At 35.6% G+C, this 24,532-nt stretch overlaps 1 protein-coding gene across 4 annotated transcripts in view; it reads left to right on the top strand.

Annotated features, from left to right (window-relative positions):
- Positions 1-24,532, top strand: part of LOC106879211 (hepatocyte growth factor receptor) — a 171,071-nt gene that overhangs the window by 127,785 nt on the left and 18,754 nt on the right. For all 4 annotated transcript variants that reach the window (XM_052965647.1, XM_052965648.1, XM_052965649.1 and 1 more), the window contains 10 exons: positions 830-961; positions 2,774-2,941; positions 4,394-4,539; positions 6,170-6,302; positions 8,195-8,331; positions 9,722-9,886; positions 12,085-12,187; positions 15,781-16,032; positions 17,919-18,080; positions 23,879-24,137. In XM_052965647.1, coding sequence (XP_052821607.1) covers positions 830-961; positions 2,774-2,941; positions 4,394-4,539; positions 6,170-6,302; positions 8,195-8,331; positions 9,722-9,886; positions 12,085-12,187; positions 15,781-16,032; positions 17,919-18,080; positions 23,879-24,137 — 1,657 coding nt within the window. The remainder of the gene's footprint in view (positions 1-829; positions 962-2,773; positions 2,942-4,393; positions 4,540-6,169; positions 6,303-8,194; positions 8,332-9,721; positions 9,887-12,084; positions 12,188-15,780; positions 16,033-17,918; positions 18,081-23,878; positions 24,138-24,532) is intronic.

The raw sequence follows: 24,532 nt of genomic DNA, 5'->3' as shown, positions 1-24,532 counted from the left end.
GGTGGTGTCAATGTCTGTGTTTGCCATAAAACCATGCCCAGCTTCTGTGCAGTTTGTTTGAAATTCCACAGGACTAAGTACCTAACCTGGAAACAAGTCAGTGATAGGAAGGACATCTGGTGGTAGAATAGTACCTCATTTCAAGTCTCATCCAATGCATGCTTATGTAAGAAAGGCAGACATAAAAAAGGAAGATGACAATGATAATTCTTACTTTTTTTTAAATCAAGAAAAGAAAATGTTTTTATCATTCAGTTACCTTTTATCTTATGCTTGTTTCAGTCATTAGACTGTGGCCACGCTGGGGCACAGCCTTGAAGAATTTTTAGTTGGATGAATTGACCCCAGTACTTTTTTTTAAAGCTTGGTGCTTATTTTATTGGTCGCTTTTTGTAGAACTGCTGTGTTATAGGAACATAAGCAAACCAGCAATGGTTGTCAAGCAGTGGTGGAGAACAAACACACACACACACACGCACACACACGCACACAAACACATATGCAGGGTGTCTATAAAGTGAGAGTTCAATTTAGTTCTATCATGTATAGTTACAAAGCTACAAGTATTTTGAATTGCTAACAGATCTTATTGAAACCCTGGCTTTAAGGGTGTTGTGAAAAGCCTTCTGAGTTCTTTTACAGGGCTTTTTTACTGCTATTTCTAGCAGTTAGAGTGATCACATAAGAACTTCACTTGAAGGATAGTAAAAGTGAAATGTAAATCAATCAAGAATCAAATCTTTTTCTGAAGTCCTTTATCTACCTATTCATCTGTTCATTGACTATCTGAAGTAATTGTCAAAACTTAAGCAATTTTTTTCCCTTTCAGAGAAAAACTACTATAGAAAATAAGTTTCACATTGTAATGGATTATGATGTAAGTGAAGGAAGTGGTCATCCAATTGAAAGGGACCTTGAATTAATAGGGAACAAAACAGCTTATATGCTAAGTGGTTCTAAGGTAATTTTCATATTGTCACACTTAGTTAACTCATATTCTAATTACCTACCTATTAATTCAGTCTTTGTGAATGTCACACATTTTCAGCAAATCATCCGATAAAAGTCGCAATATTTATTGGTCTAGAGACGACAAATATCAAAGGGATTGTGTCAATGCAAATAACACAGCATTAATCAAGATGTGTTATATCAAGTTTGTAGCCTCACATTTCTGTGTTCAAATCCTGCTGAGGATTCACTCAATTGCTATTTGGAGTTTCATGCACATAAGATACATGCACAATCATCATCATCATCATCATCGCTTAACGTCCACTTTCCATGCTAGCATGGGTTGGACGATTTGACTGAGGACTGGTGAACCAGGAGGCGACACCAGGCTCCAATCTGATTTGGCAGAGTTTCTACAGCTGGATGCCCTTCCTAACGCCAACCACTCCGAGAGTGTAGTGGGTGTTTTACGTGCCACCGGCACAAGGGACAGTCAGGCGGAACTGTCGACAGCCATGCTCGAAATGGTGTGTTTTACGTGCCACCTGCACAGGAGCCAGTCCATCAGCACTGGCAACGATCTCGTTCGAATGTCTTTTCATGTGCCACTGGCACAAGTGCCAGGGAGGCAACGTTGGTAACGATCAACGGCCACGCTCATCAGATAATATTTGATGAATGGCCAAAGCTGTGTCCACTACACACTAGCTAAGTCTGTTCATATTTGTCAGCATGGGCATTGTTGTCAAAAAAATTGTAGCCAGTCCTGGAGTGTTTTGGTTTAAGAGAACCTACCCTTTCAAACCAGAAGGCACACCAATTCTTGTTTTTTAAGTTTCCAGACAAATTAGTTGGAAGATCAGTAGATTTCCAAGCAAAACTTAAGTACCAAAAACTGGAGCCCCTCCAAAAATCACCAATAAAACCATTTCATACTTATGTCACAAAACTGTAGGCTTTGCTAAACCAAAAGGTTTCAAATATTAAAACAGTCAGCAGTATTACATGACCATCATCATCATCATTGGTTGGCATTGGGAAGGGCACCTAGCTGTAGAAACCATGCCAAATAATCAGACTGGAACCTGGTGCAGCTCTTCAGCTTATCAGTTTTAGTCAAACCATCTAACTCATGCCAGCATGGAAAGTGGACATTAAATGATGACAGCAATGGTGGTGGTAACCCTGCTCCTTCACAATAAGAACTAGTTTAGTAAACGTATGGCAGTTACAACCAGTCAAAAAACATTGCTTGAAATCTGTGTTGTGTATCAAGTAGAAATGATTTGAAACACAGTAGAATCAAAAGTGAAACTACATATTTGTGAGATGATCTTTTTAACTACATGCCAATGTTACTGCTATTGGTTGTGTTGATTATTACCCCAAGGTCAGTTGTGATTGAATGAACCTTTGATCAAAGGTATTCTATCTCTGCCTGTACCATTTCTTTAGGGTGTAAGTAAGACTACTTCATCTAATGTGTCATTTTCTTCTTTAAAATGATGCATAGGGTGAACAGTATACTTAATCATATACACATTCTTTCATTCCTTTACTGGATTGTACAGCACACACACACACACATACACATATATATTCTACTTTATACTTTTAATGGTTTCAGTCATTGAGCCACGGCTATGCTGAGACTCCCCTTCAAAGGCTTAAGTGATCATTTCAATCTCAGAACTTATTTTAGTGTGTTACTTATTTTATGGATATCCAGTTGTTGGACTGCTAATTAAGGATATTGAATATTTATTCATTTATTTATGTTTGAAAATGACTACTTCTCATTTTGATAATTATATTTCAGGTGACTCGATTTCCACTTGTCTCCTGTAATGTTTATTCAAGTTGTCGAACCTGTGTAACAGCAAACGATGTTACAAAATGTGGCTGGTGTAAGAATAAGTGCACAACACACTCTGCATGCAAGGAAAGTGCATGGTATCCAGATTTCTGTAAACCTGTTATAACATCTGTAAGAATCATCTTTTTTTTTTTCTTTCTTTATATACATATATCATATTTTAACTTTTTATTAATTGATCAGGTGAGGGAAGGCAGTGCATGTGAAGAAAGTTCAAGTCTACGTACAAAAGTTTGAGTAACATGCAGGTTAAATGCAGGATAGTGTCTGAAACGTCTGTGGCTGCCGATAACATTGCACATGCAGGATTCCATAGATTTATCCAGTTAGTTCTTGGTCGGGTAATTGTAGAGATGTCATGCATATTCATGTCCTTTTTTTTACTTTTTACTTTCTTTTTTCTTTGTGAGTGCCATAGACTTGATAAAAATTCTCGCTATATTTTTATGAGATATTTTTGAATCACGGGTACTTGATATTTTTTTTTTTTTCTTAAAGGGGAAAATTACTATTTTATTCAAAATTAAATATTAATTGTTTATATATTCGTTTTGCAAGATTCTTGATATGAACTCATGTGTTGAAACAGATATAGTTGTATTTGGGGATGGTCATGTTGCCAGTTTAACCAATGAAAACATATGCGCTATATATTTGGTGTTCACTTGCTTCAGCTTTATTTTATATAAATTGTATTTCGGCCAGAGTTCTTTTGTCACACGTCTGTAACCTCATCAGTAGTCCTTTGCTTTCTACTTTCTTGCCAAATCCATAAAGGGGGAAGCAGAACAGATACCAAAAACTATAGGCCTACTTCTCTGACTTCACGCATCAGCAAAGTCATGGAATGGATAGTCAGAGGGAAACTAATCGCATTCCTTGAAGAAAATAACTTGCTGAGTGATACCCAGCATGGTTTTCGACCAGGTAGGAGCTGTCTGACCCAGCTCTTACAACATAATGACTGGGTGATGAGGCAGTTACTCAACAACTCAAATGTGGATGTAATATACCTTGATTTTGCAAAAGCTTTTGACAAAGTGGATCATGATATGATATACCACAAACTGTGTGATCTCGGCAAAGCTGAAAAACTTGGAGAGTGGTTACATGACTTTCAGTAGTGGCCAATGGAGCCACCTCAATGAAAACACAAATAGTGACAGGAAAACGAAACTGAAAAAAATTAATCATGTGTTATCTTGTATCTAAGAGATTTTGAAGAAATCAGGGTAGATGTGAGATGCTGGATCTAGTAGGTTTGAACTTAAAAGAGATAGAAAACATAGGCCAGATATGGTCAATCTACATGCTAAAGGGTTAATTTAATTTCCAGTACCCTCTAAAATGTATTTTACCACTCTGTGTGGGTATTAGCACCCTGAGCTGGAATACACTGCCTAATTCTACTGAGTTACTCTACTTATGTCTGTCGCTCTAAATAATGGCATCTACCCTAAAGATTAGATACAAATATCTAAATGTTTAGAGCTATACAATTAATACTTGCATAAGATAAGAACTTATTTTAAAAGAAATTTTTTTGTTTTCATTTTTTCTTAGATTTATCCAAAATCCGGTCCATTTGAGGGCAGAACAGTCTTGACCATCAAAGGTGATTATTTCACCAATATAAATGACGAAAATGCTATCATTCAGGTCCATATCAAAGACAAAGAATGTCTTGTACTAGAATATAATGAGACAATGTAAGCTTATATGATTTTCCTCTTTATTTGTTATTGTTGTTATTAGATTAGTAGAAATTGTAAAGACCTGCAACTTAAAAAAAAACTTGCAGGATTTCGATCTCATCATTGTTTTAGTGTTCACTTTTCAATGCTTGCATGAGTTAGACAGAATTTGTTAAGGCAGATTGTCTAAACATAGATGTCCTTCCTGTCACAAACCTTCACCTATTTCCAGATAAGGTAATATTTCACCATGACCTGACATGTTTCCACAGAAAATTTCGTAATTAAGAACACTGTATGACAATGACACTCATGTGCAACCATCACACAATGTCAAGGCAGGGAGACAGTAGCACATATTCACACCCATGCATGCACACATCCATCCATACACACACACACACACACATACATATGATGGACTCTCCCATCAGTTTTGATGTATGAGGATCTGACAACCTACACTTCCTTTGTCAGTCATAATGTTTATGTCAAATGTGAAATTTGAGTTCTGCCAACAATTTGCAAAGGAGCCCACAGAAGTTGCAAGTATGAGGATTACAGGTTAGTGCAAATGGTATATTTGCAGCTGCTTTTCTTCTTTTATGTATGTGTGTGTGTGTATATATATATATATATATATTGAGAGAAAAAGTCGTCAGAATTTTGGAAAAAATCTTTGTATTTTTTTCATTATCATTCACACTTCCGTTCGTTTCTCAAACTTGTCAAATAAAATTTTGTAAATGTACAAACAGCTTGTTCATTTATACAAAACTGATGTTTTGTGGGGGTTTTGTTTAGAAGAAGAGAACATTGCTTTTGTTTTTTTGAGAGAGCTTCCATGACAATGGAGATAGATAGATAGAAATATAGGTAGGCACATAGGCTGAAAGAACGTCTTTTATTATTGTACAGAATCCTCTTTTCATCGCAAGTTACAATACAGTCAAGAAATGGATCGGTCTGGTTACAGAAAAGAAGCAACAAGCAAATTTCATATTTGCACATTTTTTGATTTTAATTTAAATCATGTGGTACCCATTTGTCGAGTTTTTTTTTTTAATTTCCCGATCGCATGCAAATGGTTGCTGGCCAACTTGAAGTTCTTTTGCCAGTTCTCGAGTGGTTTTGCATGGATCTTTTTCAATGACAGTCTTTAATTAATTATCATCAATGACAGATGAGTGTCCACTACGCTCACCATCTTGAAGGCTCAGGTCTCCACTGCAAAATCGTTTAAACTATTTTCGAGCTGACCACTCACTGGTCATTTCCTCACCAAATGTTTAATTGATATTGCAATTGTTTCAGCTGTTTTATGTCCTTTTTTGAAGTTGAATAGCAAAATTGCTCGAATATCGCACTTTATAATTTAATAATTTAATAATAATTACTACTATAGATAAAATTTAGCATGTTAATTATGTTACCCCACCAATCCCTAAAGCCTAATACCCACTTCAATATGCCCAGTGCTCCATTGGAGGCAGTACCGCCCACTTTGAAAACCACTGGTCTAGAATGTCTGTGTTCATATACCTGTTGGTCAGAGTTAACTCAAAGTTAAACAATGACAACTCATGTGTTTTAATATCTTTCACTTGAATGGCTTTACTTTTTCTTTTGTTATATATAATTTCAGGATTAAATGCCTGACTCAGAAACAGAAAGATAATGTAAGCAGTATTCACGTAACAGCAAAGGCAGTCAGTAAAGTGTCAAATCAACCAAATATCAGTGGACAAAACAGCAGTGACGAATTTTTCTATTTCTATGTAAGTATACCCATAATATAGAGACATATTCCTTGATTTTTCTCCTTTTGGAATTTATCCTCAGTATCAATGTATAATTCTTGTTCTGAATATCCTCATTAAATGAAGAGTAATCATTTCTGATTGACACTAAAATTCTGGAAATCAAAGTTGCTGGTAAGATGAAAAGAATGATAGTGATAAGAATATAAGATGATAAGAATAATAATGATGATAATGATCATCATCACAGAGGTAATATGACTGATGCAGGTGTCACATAACTGGCACCTATGCCAGTGGCACATAAAAAACACCATATGAATGTTGGGCCTCATGGAGGCAATGCGGTCAATGCCAGTGTCACGTAACTGGTACATAAAAGCACCCATTATACTCTCAGAGTGGTTGGCATTAGGAAGGGCATCCATGCCAAATCAGACTGGAATCTGATATAGCCCCCTCAGCTTATGAGCCTCAGTCAAACCATCCATCCCGTGCTAGCATGGACATTAAATGATGGTGATGCTGATGATGATCATCATCGTGATTAAACCAATTAAAATTGTCACAATGCCACTGTGATGAAATGAAAGAATGGGTTTGGGAACAGGTCAGTTAAATAAAGTTTAGGAAAGATTAATAAAAAACAAGTTTTCTTTAATAATTGTTTCTCCCGTCCAGCTTAAACTAACTCTTGTAAATGGATCTTGGTTGAGTATCCCTCATTTTAGAATAGTAATATTCTGAGTAACTTCTCAGTTTTTAAGATGGTGAGGTACAATTTGAGACAGATTTAATTGTGATTTCTAACTAGTCATATGATGTACAGTCTTATTCATTGGTTACCATGTCTTCTTCAGTACTTTCACAACCTACTGCTATGGAGGGTTAATGGATATGCTACTGTTTTGACTCTGTTGAATCTGATCAAACAGACCTACAGTCAAGATGTTCCAGCCATAGCCACCCCATGATTTTGTGTACTACCTTATGTGTCCTAAGACAGTAGTGTGCAGTTTGAGGGAGATTTGGAAGCAATTTCTTGCAGATTAAGCAGCTACATAGAAGCTTCTTCAATAGTTTCGTTTACAAACATTATTGCCAGAAATTTTTGGGTAAGGCTTATTCAGTTAAATCAACCCCAGGACTTGACTTTTACTTTATGAAACCTGAAAGAATGAAAGCAAAGATGGTTTTAGTAGAAGCTGCACTGAGAAGATAAAAAGTCAAAGCAGATACCACAAGGCACTTTTCACTGATACTCTTGTGATTATGTCAATCCACTGCTCTTAATAACAGTTTCTTACAAAGGCTTGAAATTTGTGGGGAAAGGTTAGTCAGTGATATTGGTTTCAAATTTTGGCACAAAGCTAGTGATTTCAGGGGAGGGGTAGGTTAATTACATTGACACCAATGCTCAACTGGTACTTATTTTATCAACCCAAAAGAATGAAGGATAAAGTCAACCTCAAGCGGAATTTGAACTTAGGATATAAAGACAGACAAAACTTCACTGAGCATTTTGCCTGCTGTGCTAACGATTCTGCCAGCTCACAGCCTTAAGATTGGTCACTTATGTTGACCCTAGTACTTGATAGAAGCATAAAAGTCAAAGTTGACATCAGTATGATGTTGGTTCTTAGTCTTGATTTCATGACGTAGACAAGAGATACCATTTTCTGCAGAGTAAGATGCTAGATCATCTCAAGTTAATGATCCCAGATGATTTGACAACCAGTTTTTGATATCTAAATGCCATGGAATAGACTTTCCTAAAGTTACCCAAGGACTATGGGGTAGTGTAAATTCTACCTCCTTTTGTTCCTACTCAAAAGAAATCATTTATATTTCACTATTCGAGCTTTTAGTCACATTGTTTTCATTTTTATCATCTTTTTCATAAAATACAGAAGCCAGAAATCTATAATTTTACTCCAAAATTTGGACCCAAATCTGGTGGCACAAGATGTACTATCACTGGAACCAAGCTAAATATTGGTTCTTCAGCAACTGTTATGATAAAGTCAAGAAATTTCACAATTGTAAAGTAAGTATTAGAATCAATTCTATTTGACATTTATATGCATTCTTTTGTTTGTTTGTTTTTTGTTTTGTTTTGTTTTGTTGTTTTTTTTTTGTAAGATTTGAGGGCATTGAAGTTGGCAAATCAGGTGATGCCACTCTCCCATGAGGTAATCCCTCCCTTTAATCTTTTAATCCCTCTATCAGTAATAAAATTCAGTTACACTGCCATGTGACTCGCAATGTTTGATAGCATTACTAAATTGTTAGTCTCTCATCAGTCACTGTTGCCACATTCACCTTCCTGCTCCCAGTGGCCCATTCTATAACCCTGGACATAAGGGCAGGGGCCTAGGACTGGATGCTGTCAACTGGAACCAGCTGAGCCCAGAATTTCTAGTAGGATTGTTATTCCATTAAGTAAATACAATACTACCTGCCACCAGAAAGTAGGGTTAAATTTAAGGGAAGACATTTAGCATGTCAAACAACTACATGAAGTTATTCTCATTGTCTTGCTGTGATGTGTTCAACTCTAAAGACACCTGAAGAAGGCTGGAGGGTATATCAGCTGAAACGTTGTGTTAACAACAAACAAGATGAAGACACATATCCATCAAATGTAAATAATGTAAATAATTTCTCATCTCTTAAAAAAAAAAAAAAAAAAAAAACACAGGCATATGGCATAGTGGTTAAGAGCACGGGCTACTAACCCCAAGATTCCAAGTTCAATTCCAGGCAGTGAATTGAATAATAATAATAATAATATTGAAAAACACCTTAGGAATGAGAATCCAGGTTCTAAATTTCCCTAAGAAATCTGATGAAGGCTGGAGGGTATATCAGCCGAAACGTTAACAACAAGCAAGATGAGGACAAATATCCATTAAATGTAAATAACACACACGATATGTTTGGTCATTGCTTCAGCTTTATTATTATTTTTGTTTCTTAGTCAAAGCTCTTTCATCACACATTTGTATTTGTGTGTGTGTGTGTTTGTTTGCTTGCTACATTATTTGTACCCATGTCTTCTATTTAGTTATTTTATTTGTTTTTTATATAAGTAAATAAACGAATAAATAAAAAACTAAATATAAGATACAAGTACAAACAGTGTAGTAGGCAAACTCATATACACACACAAAACACATGTAGACACATGCACACAACTTAAACCAACTTGTGGACATCAAAAATGCTGTACATGTTACATGTGTTCATAGAATGATATATTTTCTTTTTGTAACTTTGAATGTGAAGCTAAAGACGCCGAGTCTGTATTTGACAACAAACAAAACTTTGGTTTCATGATTGTAACCTGTGCATTTACTTCTAATTTAGCAGAAAAATACTACCTGGAATGAGTTTAAAGCAAGTTCATATAATTGTGTATTTTCATTTGCTTTCAGACGAACAGATACTGAAATCATTGCCAAAACACCATCAGTTGATTATCCAGTTCAAGGCAGTCTAATAGTCATTATTGATGGTAGTATTATGAAGCAAACTGACAAATTCAACTATACAGAAGACCCAACAATTTCTCATGTTAACTCAACACACAGCATCCAAAGGTGGGTCATGAAATTAATTACATTCTGTTGGGGTTGGATTGAGTAATGGTTAAGAGAGTTACAGTTAAGGGAGGAAACAATTTTCATGAATTTCTAACTTTGCTGGAAACAAGATATTATCACCATGAAAAGGGTCAACTGATTGTATGAAGCATTTAAAATTTCTTTTTAAATATTTAAAGGAGAAATTTAGGTTATGACATTGTCTGAATGATTTCGAGCCATGAATGCAAAGAATCTTAAGTAATTGGAAAAGAACAAGATGTATATAATCTAACTATAGATACAGGCATGGTTATGTGATTAAGAAGTCTGCTTTCAGCTACATACTTTTGGATTCAATCCTACTCTAAGGCACTTTGAAGCATCTTCTACCTTAGCCTCTAGTTAATGAAAGCCATTTATGTAGACTTTGCTCAACATTGTGTGGAAGTCTGTCAGAGAATTTCTTCCTGTTTTTGACTTAATCTACCACCAGGTTTAACCCTCTTATTACCATATTTCTGTTGAAATACACTGCTTTTGCTTTGATTAATTTTGAAAATAATGAAGAATTTAGTAGACTATCTCTTTGTCATTATTAAGCTGGTGTTTGGAACATAATCTAACATGGAATTTTGAAAGAAGGTTTTAATTTAGATCACTTTAAAATGGAATTGTACTATTAAAACAGTGGTGGTTTTCGTATCAAAAGGGTTAATACAACCACTTGGCTCTTCCATGTATTTATTAGCGTTCACTCTGTTGCAAGTATTCTAGCCAAATATCCAGTCTGAGGATAACTTTCTTCTTCTCATCCTAAAAAGGATCATGGCCATAGCTTTTTCTCTTGTGACAAAGCCTTAAGAAACCGATGAGTAATGCTTATCTATCAAAGACAACTAAAGAGAATAAGTGACTGGAGGATATTAGCGCTATCATAAAATGTATGTCAGAGAAATGACTGTATTGGTTTAAGAATATTAGAGTATGTATTGTGAATGAAGGTTGCTAACAGAGAAATCACAAAAGGAATTGGTGTTAGAAGGTGCTGATTGTAGAAATTATTCTACATCAGTAATTCCTAGAGAGAAACAGTCTGATCAAATTTCAGAACATTGAACCTTACAGGAACTAGAACTAGAACCAATAAGTGTGAAATGCAGCCGTATTATGAACCAATACACAACTAACACTGGCACAGAAAAATGAACGTAAGATTAACGATGATGGCAATAGAAAAGGATACTCAATTAAAATAAAAACTATCAATACATAGTAATCTATTTGTGAAATGATTATTCTGTTGAATGCTGTTTTCAATTTCTTTATCTGTCTACATTCAACTATGGAATCCACTTCTTAAAAATTAGTGTATCTTGTTTCTATATAGGTGCAGGAGTGGCTGTGTGGTAAGTACCTTGCTTACCAACTGCACGGCACATTGGACAAGTGTCTTCTACTATAGCCTCAGGCCGACCAAAGCCTTGTGAGTAGATTTGGTAGATGGAAACTGAAAGAAGCCCGTCATATATGTGTGCCTGAGGTTTTTCCCCCCACCATCGCTTGACAACCGATGTTGGTGTGTTTATGTTCCTGTAATTTAGCGGTTTGGCAAAAGAGACCGATAGAATAAGTACTAGGCTTACAAAGAATAAGTCCTCGGGTCGATTTGTTCGACTAAAGGTGGTGCTCCAGCATGGCCACAGTCAAATGACTGAAACAAATAAAAGAATAAAAAAAGAGTGGCAAGTTTAAAATTTGATATTTATGATGAAATGTTCTCAGCAGATACTGAATGTAATAAATATTTTAAAAGAATTTTTGTATGTCAGTCAGAAGTATCATAGCACTTTAATGACAAGACTTTAATATTTAATTAATAGATTTGATTAATGGTAGCAGACACTATAGAATAATGTTGGTAAATTACTGGCAAGCCAAGTCTGTAACCTAGTAATCACTGCTGAAACTACTAACGGAAAAAAGACATGAGTATTACAACAACCATCGAAATGTCAAATCTTTTCTTTCTTTTTCTTCTTCTTCCATGGCTTCTAGAAGGAATGATGAATTCTTTAGAGAAAATACAGCTTTTGAATATTTCGTTAATTTTTCATTATCAAAATTATTTTATATATTGCTTTTTTATTCTTTATGTAATTAGTTATTTTAATTCATCTTATATATCTGTTTATATATTTATTTATTTATTCTAGTGGTGGCATAAGTATAGAATTCTCTGGCACAAATTTAAATACTGTAACAGAACCAAGGCTGAGTGGCATTACTGTGGAATCAAAGCAGCCGTTGTCTACAGAGGTAAGAAATAAGTAGCTAACTGAAATATGTAAGATACTGTCTAACAAAAAATACCACCAGTTTCATCGACAAGACTTACATACTCATACTACTAGCATTACTAATGCTGATAGCAGAAGAGGTCAGTGACATTGGACTGAGATGCTTGAAAATATGCTCTGATGCCAAAATAGTAAATAGATAAAAAAAAATATGTTGATGATAGATGAAGGTATCAGTGATGACTGCTGAACTTAAGTGTTTAATCGTATTTCTTCTTCTAACATATATTAGAATTTTGTTTGTTTTCTGTTTCTTTTCGTATATTTCCTTTAGTTCGTACTTCGTTTTTGCATCTGGTTTGCAAGATTCTTTATGTGAATCCATGTATTGAAACAAATTCTGTTGTGTCTAGGAAGAGTCATTATGTCAGTATAATTAACACACACACTGGTTCAATTTCACTCTTTTATTATTAGTCAATTGGTTAAATATCCAACAAACAAATTAAACAATCAATTAGTTAGTTGGATATTTAACCAATTGACTACTAATAAAAGTGTGGAATTGAACCAGTGCATGTGTTAGTTATATTGGCATAATGGCTCTTCCTAGGCTCAACAAAATTCCTTTAGGTTCATTTGACTAAAAAAATTATATCTTTTCATATATACATAATTTACATAATAAACAATGAATTATTTGGTTATCTAGGCATATAGATAGGCACATAGCTGAAAAATTATTCTGTAACTTCCCAATTTTTTTTTTAATATTTTAACCCATTACCTACCAGTGATCTCATATGAGATCACTTAAAAATTACAAATTTCGTAATTTTCTGTCAATATTTACACATATCTAACCTTTTTGCTATATCTACTAGGTATATTTCTCTGATATTCAAATGAGGTTTGCTAATTTTTCACCTAATATCTCGCTTATTTCTATTTAAAATGTTATTTTGATCATTCCAGCGTGTTTCTAAGGCTGTTTTATGCTAGAAATCAAAGTTTCATAAAAAAAATTCCACTTAATAGAATTATGGGAGGTAATGGGTTAATCCCAAGTGTTAGAAAATGTTGATGCCTTAATCTCCTTTCTAATTCTAGCATTTTACTGATTTAAAAATTTTCCATTTGTTATTCAATCCACTCTGCTGTGTGGTTGGTTTTAGGAAGGGGATCCAGCTGTAAAAACCTTGCCAAAACTGACCTCGCCTGTGCTTGTGCCACATAAAAAGCACTAAGTTCACTCTGCTGAGTGGTTGGTGTTAGGAAGGGCATCCAGCTGTAAAATTCTTGCCAAAACAGTCACAGAAATCTGGTGCAGGCTTCGGCCTGGCCAGCTCTTGTGGTACCTTCCCACCCATGCCAGCATGGAAGGCTGACGTTAAACAACGACGGCAGTGGCAACAACAACATCCCACCTGTTGATTGTTGCAATTCAGCTGAAGAATTGCAAAGATAAGTTCAAAATAGTGTTCTTGTTGTTAATCAGCCATAAGTCAATACTGGTTGAGTAGATATTTTGTCAAAGGCTAATGTGAATAGTCATGTAGCTCTTCTACAACAAGAAACCCTTCTGCTCTGGCCCTTTTCTCTCATACCTTATGCCTCTTTACTACTCATCTCTTAGTATAAAATTTCTCCATCAGGGTACATAATCGTGCAAGTTGCATGGCAATCTCACTAGTGCTGGTGGCATAAAAAAAAACATTCAATACACACAATAAAGTAATTGGTGTTAGGAAGAGCATCCAGCCATAGAAACCCTGCTAAAGCATGATGCAGTCCTTGGATCTGTCAGACTATAAAAACTGTCCAACCATACCAGCATGGAACACAGACATTAAATGATGAGGATAATGATGATTATAATGATGATGATGATTCTTCTGATCATTCCCATCCCTTCTTAGCGGACACATTTTATCTTATATTATCCTTTTTTTTTTAAGGGAGAAGATGATCTGAGAGAGAGATTTAGCTGCTATTTCTAGCCGGTTGAGTGACCACATAGTTGCTCCATTAGTGGCTTGTTTGACCAATATATCTACCAAATATTATTACAAAATCCTTACTAATTCTGAGATTATATGTCAGCCAATAGGTTGCAGTTGTGCAACATTAATTTTAACACCTCATCAGATAAATTTTAATGAATTTGATAGTTTTGTCTGTTACTAAGTGGTTAGCATGGCTCTTCCGTGATGTAATTGCAAGTGTTTTTAATCATAAATTTTAAAACAGCTTGCTCTGAAATAAACTAGTAAGGCCACAGATTAAAATACGTTTTGAATGATAATTTAGTTGATCAACTCCAAACTGTAGATCTATTAAAACAAGGCTAAATGAAAGCTACTCAAGAACAAGATTAGCAACAAGCTGTATCTATGTTAGAATTTAGGTTAACTAAAATATAATCTGAACATTAAACTAATGTGTTAGGAAAGAAAGTGTTAAGGAGTTTAGTATTCCCTGAAACTCTTCTGTCAATTGTTGAAAGGTGGAAAATGAAGTTGTAATGCCATATGACATCATGACACCCTACTTTTAGTAAACATATTCAGACAAATCCCCAGAGAAAGAGAGAAATCATGAAGGAAGTGGTTCAGAATTAACAAAGAGGAAGATGGGAGAAAACATGAGGCTGGCTGATGACCGAGAAAGATTGATGGAGAAAGTTGATTCACTTTATGTGAACCTCTGTCTCATCCCCTATGTTATGGATTCTCGTTGATTGGTTGAATGAACTTGTTTATATGTAGGAAGACGTTGATAAGAAGAGGATAAAACACCATGATGTCACCTCATAGATAAGAAATAATGTCATGAGTTCAATTCCAATGTTTGTGAGTCATTGAGTCAGTTAGTTTTCTACATCTATGTCTCCTTAGTTCTTATTTCTTTATTGCCCACAAGGGGCTAAACACAGAGGGGACAAACAAGGACAGACAAATGGATTAAGTCGATTGCATTGACCCCAGTGTGTAACTGGTACTTAATTTATCGACCCCGAAAGGATGAAAGGCAAAGTCGACCTCGGCGGAATTTGAACTCAGAACGTAACGGCAGACGAAATACCGCTAAGCATTTCGCCCGGCGTGCTAACGTTTCAGCCAGCTCGCCGCCTTTAGTCGCCTTAGTTCTGTTATGTTAAATATCAGAATGTTACTTGTGATAATGTAGTTATTTGTTTATGGCCCTTTAGTTGATTTATATCATTAGGAGGCTTTGGACAGGCTGATGTTCAGATTCCCATAATGATTTGAACCAACTAAAGATACTTATTGAAGAAATTGGAATTTCCAAATAAACAACTATGTTCAGCATGCAGAAAATAATAACCACATATGAATATGAAATACACAATATTATAGTTTTGCTCAAATGATTTAATGAATTTAAATCAATCAATAAACTGACAACACTTTATAAATGAACCAACCAAAAGAAAGAAATAATTGATGAAATTGTCTAATCAGCCTAGTCATATCTAGATTTTGTGTAATATTCAGTTTAGTGATTCAATATTTAAAGTTCAAAATCAGATGATATCTATTTTTGCAATGTGTGATCACAAACCTAATTATATTGCTTCTTAATCTTAAGCCATGTCACTCAAACAAAGAAGGAACTTGGTTATACTGCAAAAGTCCTAAGATACCTGGTAGAAGTACAAAGCAAATAATACCTGTGGATACTCATTTACTCATGGATGGAGTTGTTGACCTCTACAACTTATCAACAACAAAGCCAATGATAAGTCGATTCCGTTACTATCCTGATCCTATTATTAAACGATTCTCTGGAGATAATAATGTCTTTGAATATAGTACAAGTGCAAAAGAAGTTGAAATAAAGGTAAGAAAATTCTCAGCTATTTTGTTTAATATTTCTCTAATGTTATACTTTTCCTTTTGTCTATCAATTATATATATGTGGAGGCACAATGGCCCAGTGGTTAGGGCAGCGGGCTCGCGGTCATAGGATCGCGGTTTCGATTCCCAGACCAGGCGTTGTGAGTGTTTATTGAGCGAAAACACCTAAAGCTCCACGAGGCTCCGGCAGGGGATGGTGGCGAACCCTGCTGTACTCTTTCACCACAACTTTCTCTCACTCTTACTTCCTGTTTCTGTTGTGCCTGTAATTCAAAGGGTCAGCCTTGTCACACTGTGTCACACTGAATATCCCCGAGAACTACATTAAGGGTACACATGTCTGTGGAGTGCTCAGCCACTTGCACGTTAATTTCATGAGCAGGCTGTTCCGTTGATCGGATCAACTTGAACCCTCGATGTCGTAAGCGACGGAGTGCCAACAACAAATCAATTATATCCATCTTGCTTTGAAAATTGTTGTTTAGCTTCAGGTCAACTCTAGTTGAGCAGCTTTGTGGTCAAATTCATACAGCTGTGACTTTTTAGGGGACTATCTAGGCCTACATTATCTAGTGTGCCCTTTCCATTATATAAGATATTTTTGTGATTTGAGGGAAATTTGACTGCTATTTGTAGCAGGTCATGAAGACCTCCCATGTTAGATCATTTATTTGAAGGTTGATATGCATGAAATCCTTGTCTACATTGTCTACACAGCACAGTCATTCTGTTCAGCCTTTCTGATTTTAAATATATATATGTTCATTAAATATCATTCTATATATGTGTTCATTAGTGTGTAGAAAGATTGTCATTAAATCTTTGAGCTGTTTTCCATTCAACAACACCAAAGCAAATTCACTTCCCTATCAAATGAACTCACAACTCTATATCTTCTATAATCATGACCAACACACAGTTAAAACCTTAAATGCTAAACAAATAATCGCTGATGATCTTTTATGGTGAAATCCCGATTATATCATAGCTAAAACAGAAGTTACTTCAGAGCCAGAATTACTTTAGTTCTGATCAATTGTTGATTCCTACATCTAAAAGCTGCTCACATATCTCACTACTACTACTACTACTACTACTACTACAACCTCCACAACCACCACCTTTGCAACAACTGCTACCATTTCCACCACCACTACCACCACCATTACTATTGCTACTACAACTACTACTATTACACACACATCCACATTCTGGATCACATCTAAATAACGAATAGGGACAACTATTGATTAAGCTACCCCTAGTTACTTGACTGGTTCGTATTGTATTGAACCTGAAAAAAAATAAAAACTAAGGTAACCCGTGTAGCATTTAAAATCAGAACATAACAAATACCATAAATCATTTCAGTTCATTGTTCCACCAGTTTGTTATAATACCAGTAATATATTACATGGGCTGATTCAGTCATCTATCACCTACATAAGTGTTTTGTCAAAAGAAACCATTTTATTGTTTCTGTGAGATACTGTTTAATTAATGATATGACATCAAAAGCACATACATGCAACTTAGGCTATCCATTGTGGTGCTAGCCTAATTTATGACTACTTTTTATATCACTTGAATGTTTTATGCTATTGATTGGGGCGGGAAGCCTTCTATACCTCCTCTGAGGAAGAGTCAACAAACAATGAAACAGTCCATCAGGAGACTCCCTCTTTTTCTGTACATCATATGCACAGAAAAGATGTGCTTACATTCCCATTTCACTCATAATTAGGTCTTTTTTTTTTTTTGTAGTAGTATTCAAATTAACTTCAATTTTTCAGCTTTGTGTTGTGCTGTGCTGTGCATAAAATAGATATTGTTTATTTTATTTAGCTGTTTCTTTTTTTTTAATTCCAGGGTATGAACATAACTCTGGTTGCTAGATCAAAAGACATAGACATAACAATTGATGGCAGAATTCCTTGTAAAATCACTAAGTTGGCACTATCTTTCATAAAATGTGTCCCTCAAAATATGCCTTCTAGAAATGTCACCAAAAAATTCAAATTAAAAGTGAAGGTAACTATTATCCTTTCTTTTATTTTTTACTTGTTTCTGTCATTGGATTGCAGCCATCCTGGGGTGCAGCCTTGAAGGGTTTAGTCCAGTGGTTCCCAACCTAGAGTCTGCAGACTCCTAGTGGTCTGCAAAGGTAGTAGTACTGAGGATCTGTGAACTAAATTCAAAATTTTATTTATATATATACATATATATATGTATATACATACATACACACATAAGGATAAGCATATTGAAAGGGGTCTATGGGAAAACTCAAAATAAAAGGGTTGGGAACCACTGGCTTAGTCAAACAAATCAATCTCAGTGCTTATTTTTAAAGTTTTGTGCTTATTCTATTGGTTTCTTTTGCTGAACTGCTAAGTTACAGAGACACACAAAAATACACACATATACGAGAGTGGGGTGTTGAAAAGTTCCTGGCTTTGAGGGTATTATGAAAGACCTGGTTGGAAGCCCAACCTTCTGAGTTCTTTCACAGGTCTTAGAAAACCTAAAGGACCACTGCAATCTGTGAGGGGAATATGTTGAATGAAATCATAATTAATTGATCCTCCTGTATTTTCTTTTATCCAAAGCCAGGAACTTTTCAGCATCCCCTCATATAAATATGCAACAGGCTTCTGCTCAGTTCCTATCTACCAAATCCACTAACAAGGCTTTGGTTGGCCTGGGGCTATAGTAGAAGACACTTGCCTAAGATGCTCCACAGTGGGACTGAACCTGAAACCTCACATTTGCAAAGTGAGCTTATTAACCACTCAGCAGTACCGGCACTTATAATATTGTGAACTACTTCCTTTTATTCATCTATTGGTTTCAGCCATTGGGTTGTGGCCATGCTGTGATACTGTTTTCAATGGTGTAGTCAATCAAATTAACCCCCAATGCTTATTTAAATCTGGTATTTATTTCATTGATTTCTCTTGGTCAAACAGCTATGTCATTGGTTATAAAGTGACACAACATAAACAACACTAGGTTTTAGACTGATGTAATCACATAGACAGCAACACAAGCATATAAGCATACAAACACACACACACATATTTATACATATACATGTGTGTACATGTAAATATATGTTTGGCCATGCTTTTTGAGCGTGGCCGTTGCCAGTACCATGTGACTGGCCCTCGTGCCAGTGGCACGTAAAAGCACCCACTACACTCTCAGAGTGGTTGGCATTAGGAAGGGCATCCAGCTGTAGAAACTCTGCCAGATCAGATTGGAGCCTGGTGCAGCCTTCTGGCTTGCCAGTCCTCAGTCAAATCGTCCAACCTATGCTAGCATGGAAAGCGGACGTTAAACAATGATGATGTTGATGATCGTCATCATCACCATTTTAATGTCCCATTTTCCATGGGCAACCACTTTTATGCAGAATATTGGAAATCAACAACACTCATGACAGGCTTCTTTCAGTTTCCATCAACCAAATCCATTTAGAAGGCTTTGGATGGCCTAGTGTTGTAGTTGAGGATATTTGCACAAGGTGCTACATGGACTGAACTGGATGGGCAGGCAGGCAGAATTAATTTTTGAAACATACATGGAGACACATACACATGCACTCATGTATATACATGATGGATTTCTGAACTGTTTCCCTCTACCAAACTCTTCTCACAAGTTGTTGTTCAGTCCACATCTAAAGAAGAATACATTTGCCCAAGGTATCACACCATGGAATTGAACTGAGAACCATGTAGTTGCGAAGTGAATTTCTTAACCATACAACTATGCTTTTCCTTTTTTTTTATTTTGTATTTATGTTGTATTTTTCTTTTCTTTGTTAAATTTGTTTATTCTTCATGTGTTTGTATAGTATCAAATAAACAAGGGGAATACCAACTGCTGGGAAATGGTAACGGCATGTCACGTCTGTTGTGAAGTAGCAGTCGGATAAAATGGCAAGAAGCTATTAAAGAGAAAGCATTTAACTTTTTAAACAAATACAGAGGAAATAGATACTGAAATAATTGATGGTCATGTTTGTTATCCCCATCATCATCATTATTATCACTGCCATTGTTGTTATTATAGCTGTCATCATCATCATCATCATTTTATTATTATTATTATTATTATTATTATTATTATCTAATTTCCATCCTTCCACCAAACTGTGCAATACCCACAGTTTGTTTTTAAGGAAACAAGGTACCATGTGTGTGTGTGTGTGTGTGAGTGTGTAGGCAAGTGATTAGTAGATTATGAAATTTGAAACCAACAATTTTGTAACACTTTGCAATACAAAAATCATTACCACCATCATCAAGAGTCCTATCGTTGTCATCACCGTCATCATCGTCGTCATTGGCAGATTATATTTCCATTTGTTCTTTTTACTATTTTTTTAACGATGGTGTAAGTTGGGCAGAAAGTCACACAACATTTGATATCAATCCACTGACCTGTGTGTGTTTTTATGTCATTATCCAAGTTATTAAATATCTTATATAAACTAAATCACATTTCACCACTTAACATTTTTGATGAAAACTGTGAGTAAATTAGTAATGACAGCAGTCAAGAATCTATGAAGGAGTAAGTGTGTATCAGTTTTAATTGTACCATAAGAATTACAAACTCTTCTTGAGGAATGCACCCTTTATCCTTTACATATCTTTTACATATATTAGCTTTGACCTTGGGAGAATGTTTAGGGTGCTGACACTTGTACCATGAATTCAAATTTTATGTGTGTTACAATAACAATAATTTATATAAGATACAGAAATAAATTTATTTCTCAAATGCGTGATAATGCTATAAATAGCATGATCAGGATAAATTATCCATTTATTGCAGAAAAATACGTTACTGGCCAGCCATGAGACTTGAACTCACATCTCTGTGATTATGCGTCAAGTGTTTTACCATTAAACTAAACTGCCCAGCAACGAATTCTTCTGCAATTTTAGAAAAACACTTGACGCGTCATCACAGAGATGCAAGTTCGAGTCTCATGGCTGGCCAGTAACGTATTTTTCTGCAATAAATGGATAATTTATCCTGATCTCGCTATTTATAGCATTATCACGCGTTTGAGAAATAAATTTATTTCTGTATCTTAGAATACATCTCAACGCTTCTAAAAAAGAACAAACTTTGTTTGTTTACTTTCATCGTAAAGTTGAATAATCTATATTTTTGAGTAAGATAGTGTTTTACTCATTGGTTCAGATCACCTAACAGTAGGGAACAGACACTATATTTTACTAGGGAAAGGTTTCTTGTGATGGACTAGCATCTTAGCCACTATGAATGCATAAACTTCTCACTTAAGTCTTAACTTTATAAAAGATTGATTCCAGCAAGCTGAGTATGCCCAAAGCACACTGAAGTCATCATGTTCACCATAAAGATTTTTGATATTTGTACAAGACCACAAATATTTATGAAGAGGCAGGTGTAGTCAATATAATTATCCTTGCTAAAATACGAGTGATAATCAGTTTGTTTATACCTCTTTTACTTGTTTCAGTCATTTGACTGCGGCCATGCTGGAGTACCGCCTGTAGTCGAGAAAATCGACCCCAGGACTTATTCTTTGTAAGCCTAGTACTTATTCTATCGGTCTCTTTTTGCCGAACTGCTAAGTTACGGGGACGTAAACACACCAGCATCGGTTGTCAAGCGATGGTGGGGGGACAGACACACACACATATATATATATATACATATATACGACGGGCTTCTTTCAGTTTCTGTCTACCAAATCCACTCACAAGGCTTTGGTCAGCCCGAGGTTATAGTAGAAGACACTTGCCCAAGGTGCCATGCAGTGGGACTGAACTCGGAACCATGTGGTTGGTAAGCAAGCTACTTACCACACAGCCACATGCAAAGATGACTGGTTGAATTTAAACTCAAAATATAAACAGGCAAAACTAGATATTGTAAAGTATTTAATTTGGCACTCCAACTTATTCTGCCAATATGGTGTCTACCATAATATATACAGGAATCAAAGAGTATTAATACATCTATGTATTACTTCTAGTTTATGAAGGGATTCATTTAGAATATAGAGTACAAAGATGACAAGCTGTCAGTATTGGTAACAAGCTAGACAGAATGTTCAGTAGTATTTCTTCCTGCTTTACATTCTGAATTCAAATTCCATTATGGTCAACTTTGCTTTCCATCCTTTCAGAGTCAATAAAATGAATACCAGTTGAGCACTGGGGTTGATGCTATCAAATATAATGCTGTCAATGTATTGCTAGTAACACTGTTGAACATAGAGTACCTGCACTATCATAAAGGGTTCAAGCATAACTAGTCCTTAGAAAGTTAATAGCTTTAATAACAGTTACAATAATAATCCTTTCTATTACAGGCACAAGGCCTGAAATTTTGGTGGGAGGTGGGAGGCCAGTCGATTAGAACAACCCCAGTATGCAACTGGTACTTAATTTATCAACCCCAAAAGGATGAAAAGCAAAGTTGACCTCGGCAGAATTTGCACTCAGAATGCAGCAATGGGTGAAATACTGCTAAGCATTTCATCCAGCATCTTAATGATTCTGCTAGCTCGCCACCCTCTTAATAATAATAATAATAATGATGATGATGGTGATAATCCTTTCTAATTTTGGCACAAGGCCAGCAATTTATATATTAATGTTTGTTTTTATGTTCAATTATAATGGTTTCAAATTTTGGCACAAGGCCAGCAGTTTCAAAGAAGGGACTAAGTTGATTACATCAACCCCAGGATGCAACTGGTACTTATTTTATCGACCCCCAAAAGAATGAATGGCAAAGTCAACCTCAGCAGCATTTGAGTTCAGAATGTAAAGACAGACAAAATGCCTCTAAGCATTTTGATTGGCATGCTGACAATTCTGCCAGTTTGCTGCCTTATGTTCAGTTATAATAAAAACAATTTTACATTAATCTAATGGGTTACTTTATACTTTTGTAGAGTACAAATTTATCATTCTTAAACAAAAATGTTGTTGACAGTGACTTCGAAGTTTAGGTCAGCTAAGCCACAGTTCAATGATGGCTTAGTTGGCAGAAGCTTCAAGGTCACTGTCAACAACATTTTGGTTAAGAATTATAAATACATACATATATACATCATCATGGGTGCATTCTCAGAGTGGTTGGCATTAGGAAGGGCATCCAGCTGTAGAAACTTTGCCAGATCAGATTGGAGCCTGGTGCAGCCTTCTGGCTTGCCAGTCCTCAGTCAAACCATCCAACCTATGCCAGCATGGAAAGCGGATATTAAACGACGATGATGATGATGTATATATGTATGTGTTTATTATTCTTAAACCAAAATGTTGTTGACTGTGACCTTGAAGCTTCGGCCACTTGCTCGTTTATACATCTGAGTTCGTCTTTTGTTTTTCTGTAAATTTCAACTATATAATATACATATATATAATGGAAATACACAGTAATGCTACCGGATAGTATTGGGTAATTCTAAGGGTGGCCGAGCTTTATACTGTACTGTGCCATATTCCTAACAGAATATACCATAACCATATATATATATATATATATATATATATATATATATATAGTGAGAAAGTTTTTTATGTTTCGAGCAATTTCCATGTACCAAATTCACTCATGAGACATTCATTGACCTAGACCTATAATAGAAGACACTTAGCCAGAGTGCCACACAGTAAGATTGAACACAGAACTTGGTGGTTGCAAACAAAACTTCTTAACAACACACCGCTTCCTGCACCTACATACTTTTAATGCTTATATGTATATATTGTTTAATCCTTTGCCCTTTAACTAATTGTCTGCTTATTTCTCAGGTTAATATTGGCTACTTAAGTTATGAAGTTGGCTGGTTGCTTTATGTTGACACCAAATCCGTCTTTGCCAGCACCACTGTCATTGCATTGATTGTCGCCTTGTGTGTGATCCTCATCCTTATCGCTGTCACCTGTTACTGTCTTTGGAAGAAAAAGGTATTCTCTAAAAAACGCCAAATCCCACATACAGCTCGTTATTTCAATGGTGGTGAGGTGTCCCTTGATGTGTTTGGTAGGTTGCTTCCAACAACAACAAATGGTGAGTCCTCTTCATAAGATGAGGAGATGATTGCACTGAATCCATCCTGCCTGCTGTTATGTTGTCTGTTGATTTTTTTTTTTTTACTAATTACTCTCCTTTTTATATAACTATTCTTAATCATCATTTTCTTTCTCTCACCTTCAGTCTCTCTCTCTCTCTCAATACATGAATAATACAGAATGGGACAAGAATGCAAAATATCCAGACAGTTAGGTGATACAAGAAAGGGACAAAACATACAGATAGACGATACAAAGAAAACACAGGCATATCATTCGGAGTTTTCTCTCTTCAGTCGAGATCCAGATTATCCTTGCAATTTTGGCTGGTTATTCTCAATATGGCTCCAATCTGGCCAGTCCCAAGGAAAAACTAAGCTAAGAGCATTAGAT

Source organism: Octopus bimaculoides, chromosome 2 (genome assembly GCF_001194135.2).
Source record: "Octopus bimaculoides isolate UCB-OBI-ISO-001 chromosome 2, ASM119413v2, whole genome shotgun sequence".
Taxonomy (NCBI): domain Eukaryota; kingdom Metazoa; phylum Mollusca; class Cephalopoda; order Octopoda; family Octopodidae; genus Octopus; species Octopus bimaculoides.
Note: the sequence above shows the minus strand (reverse complement) of the source record. Positions and strands in the feature narration are given on the sequence as shown.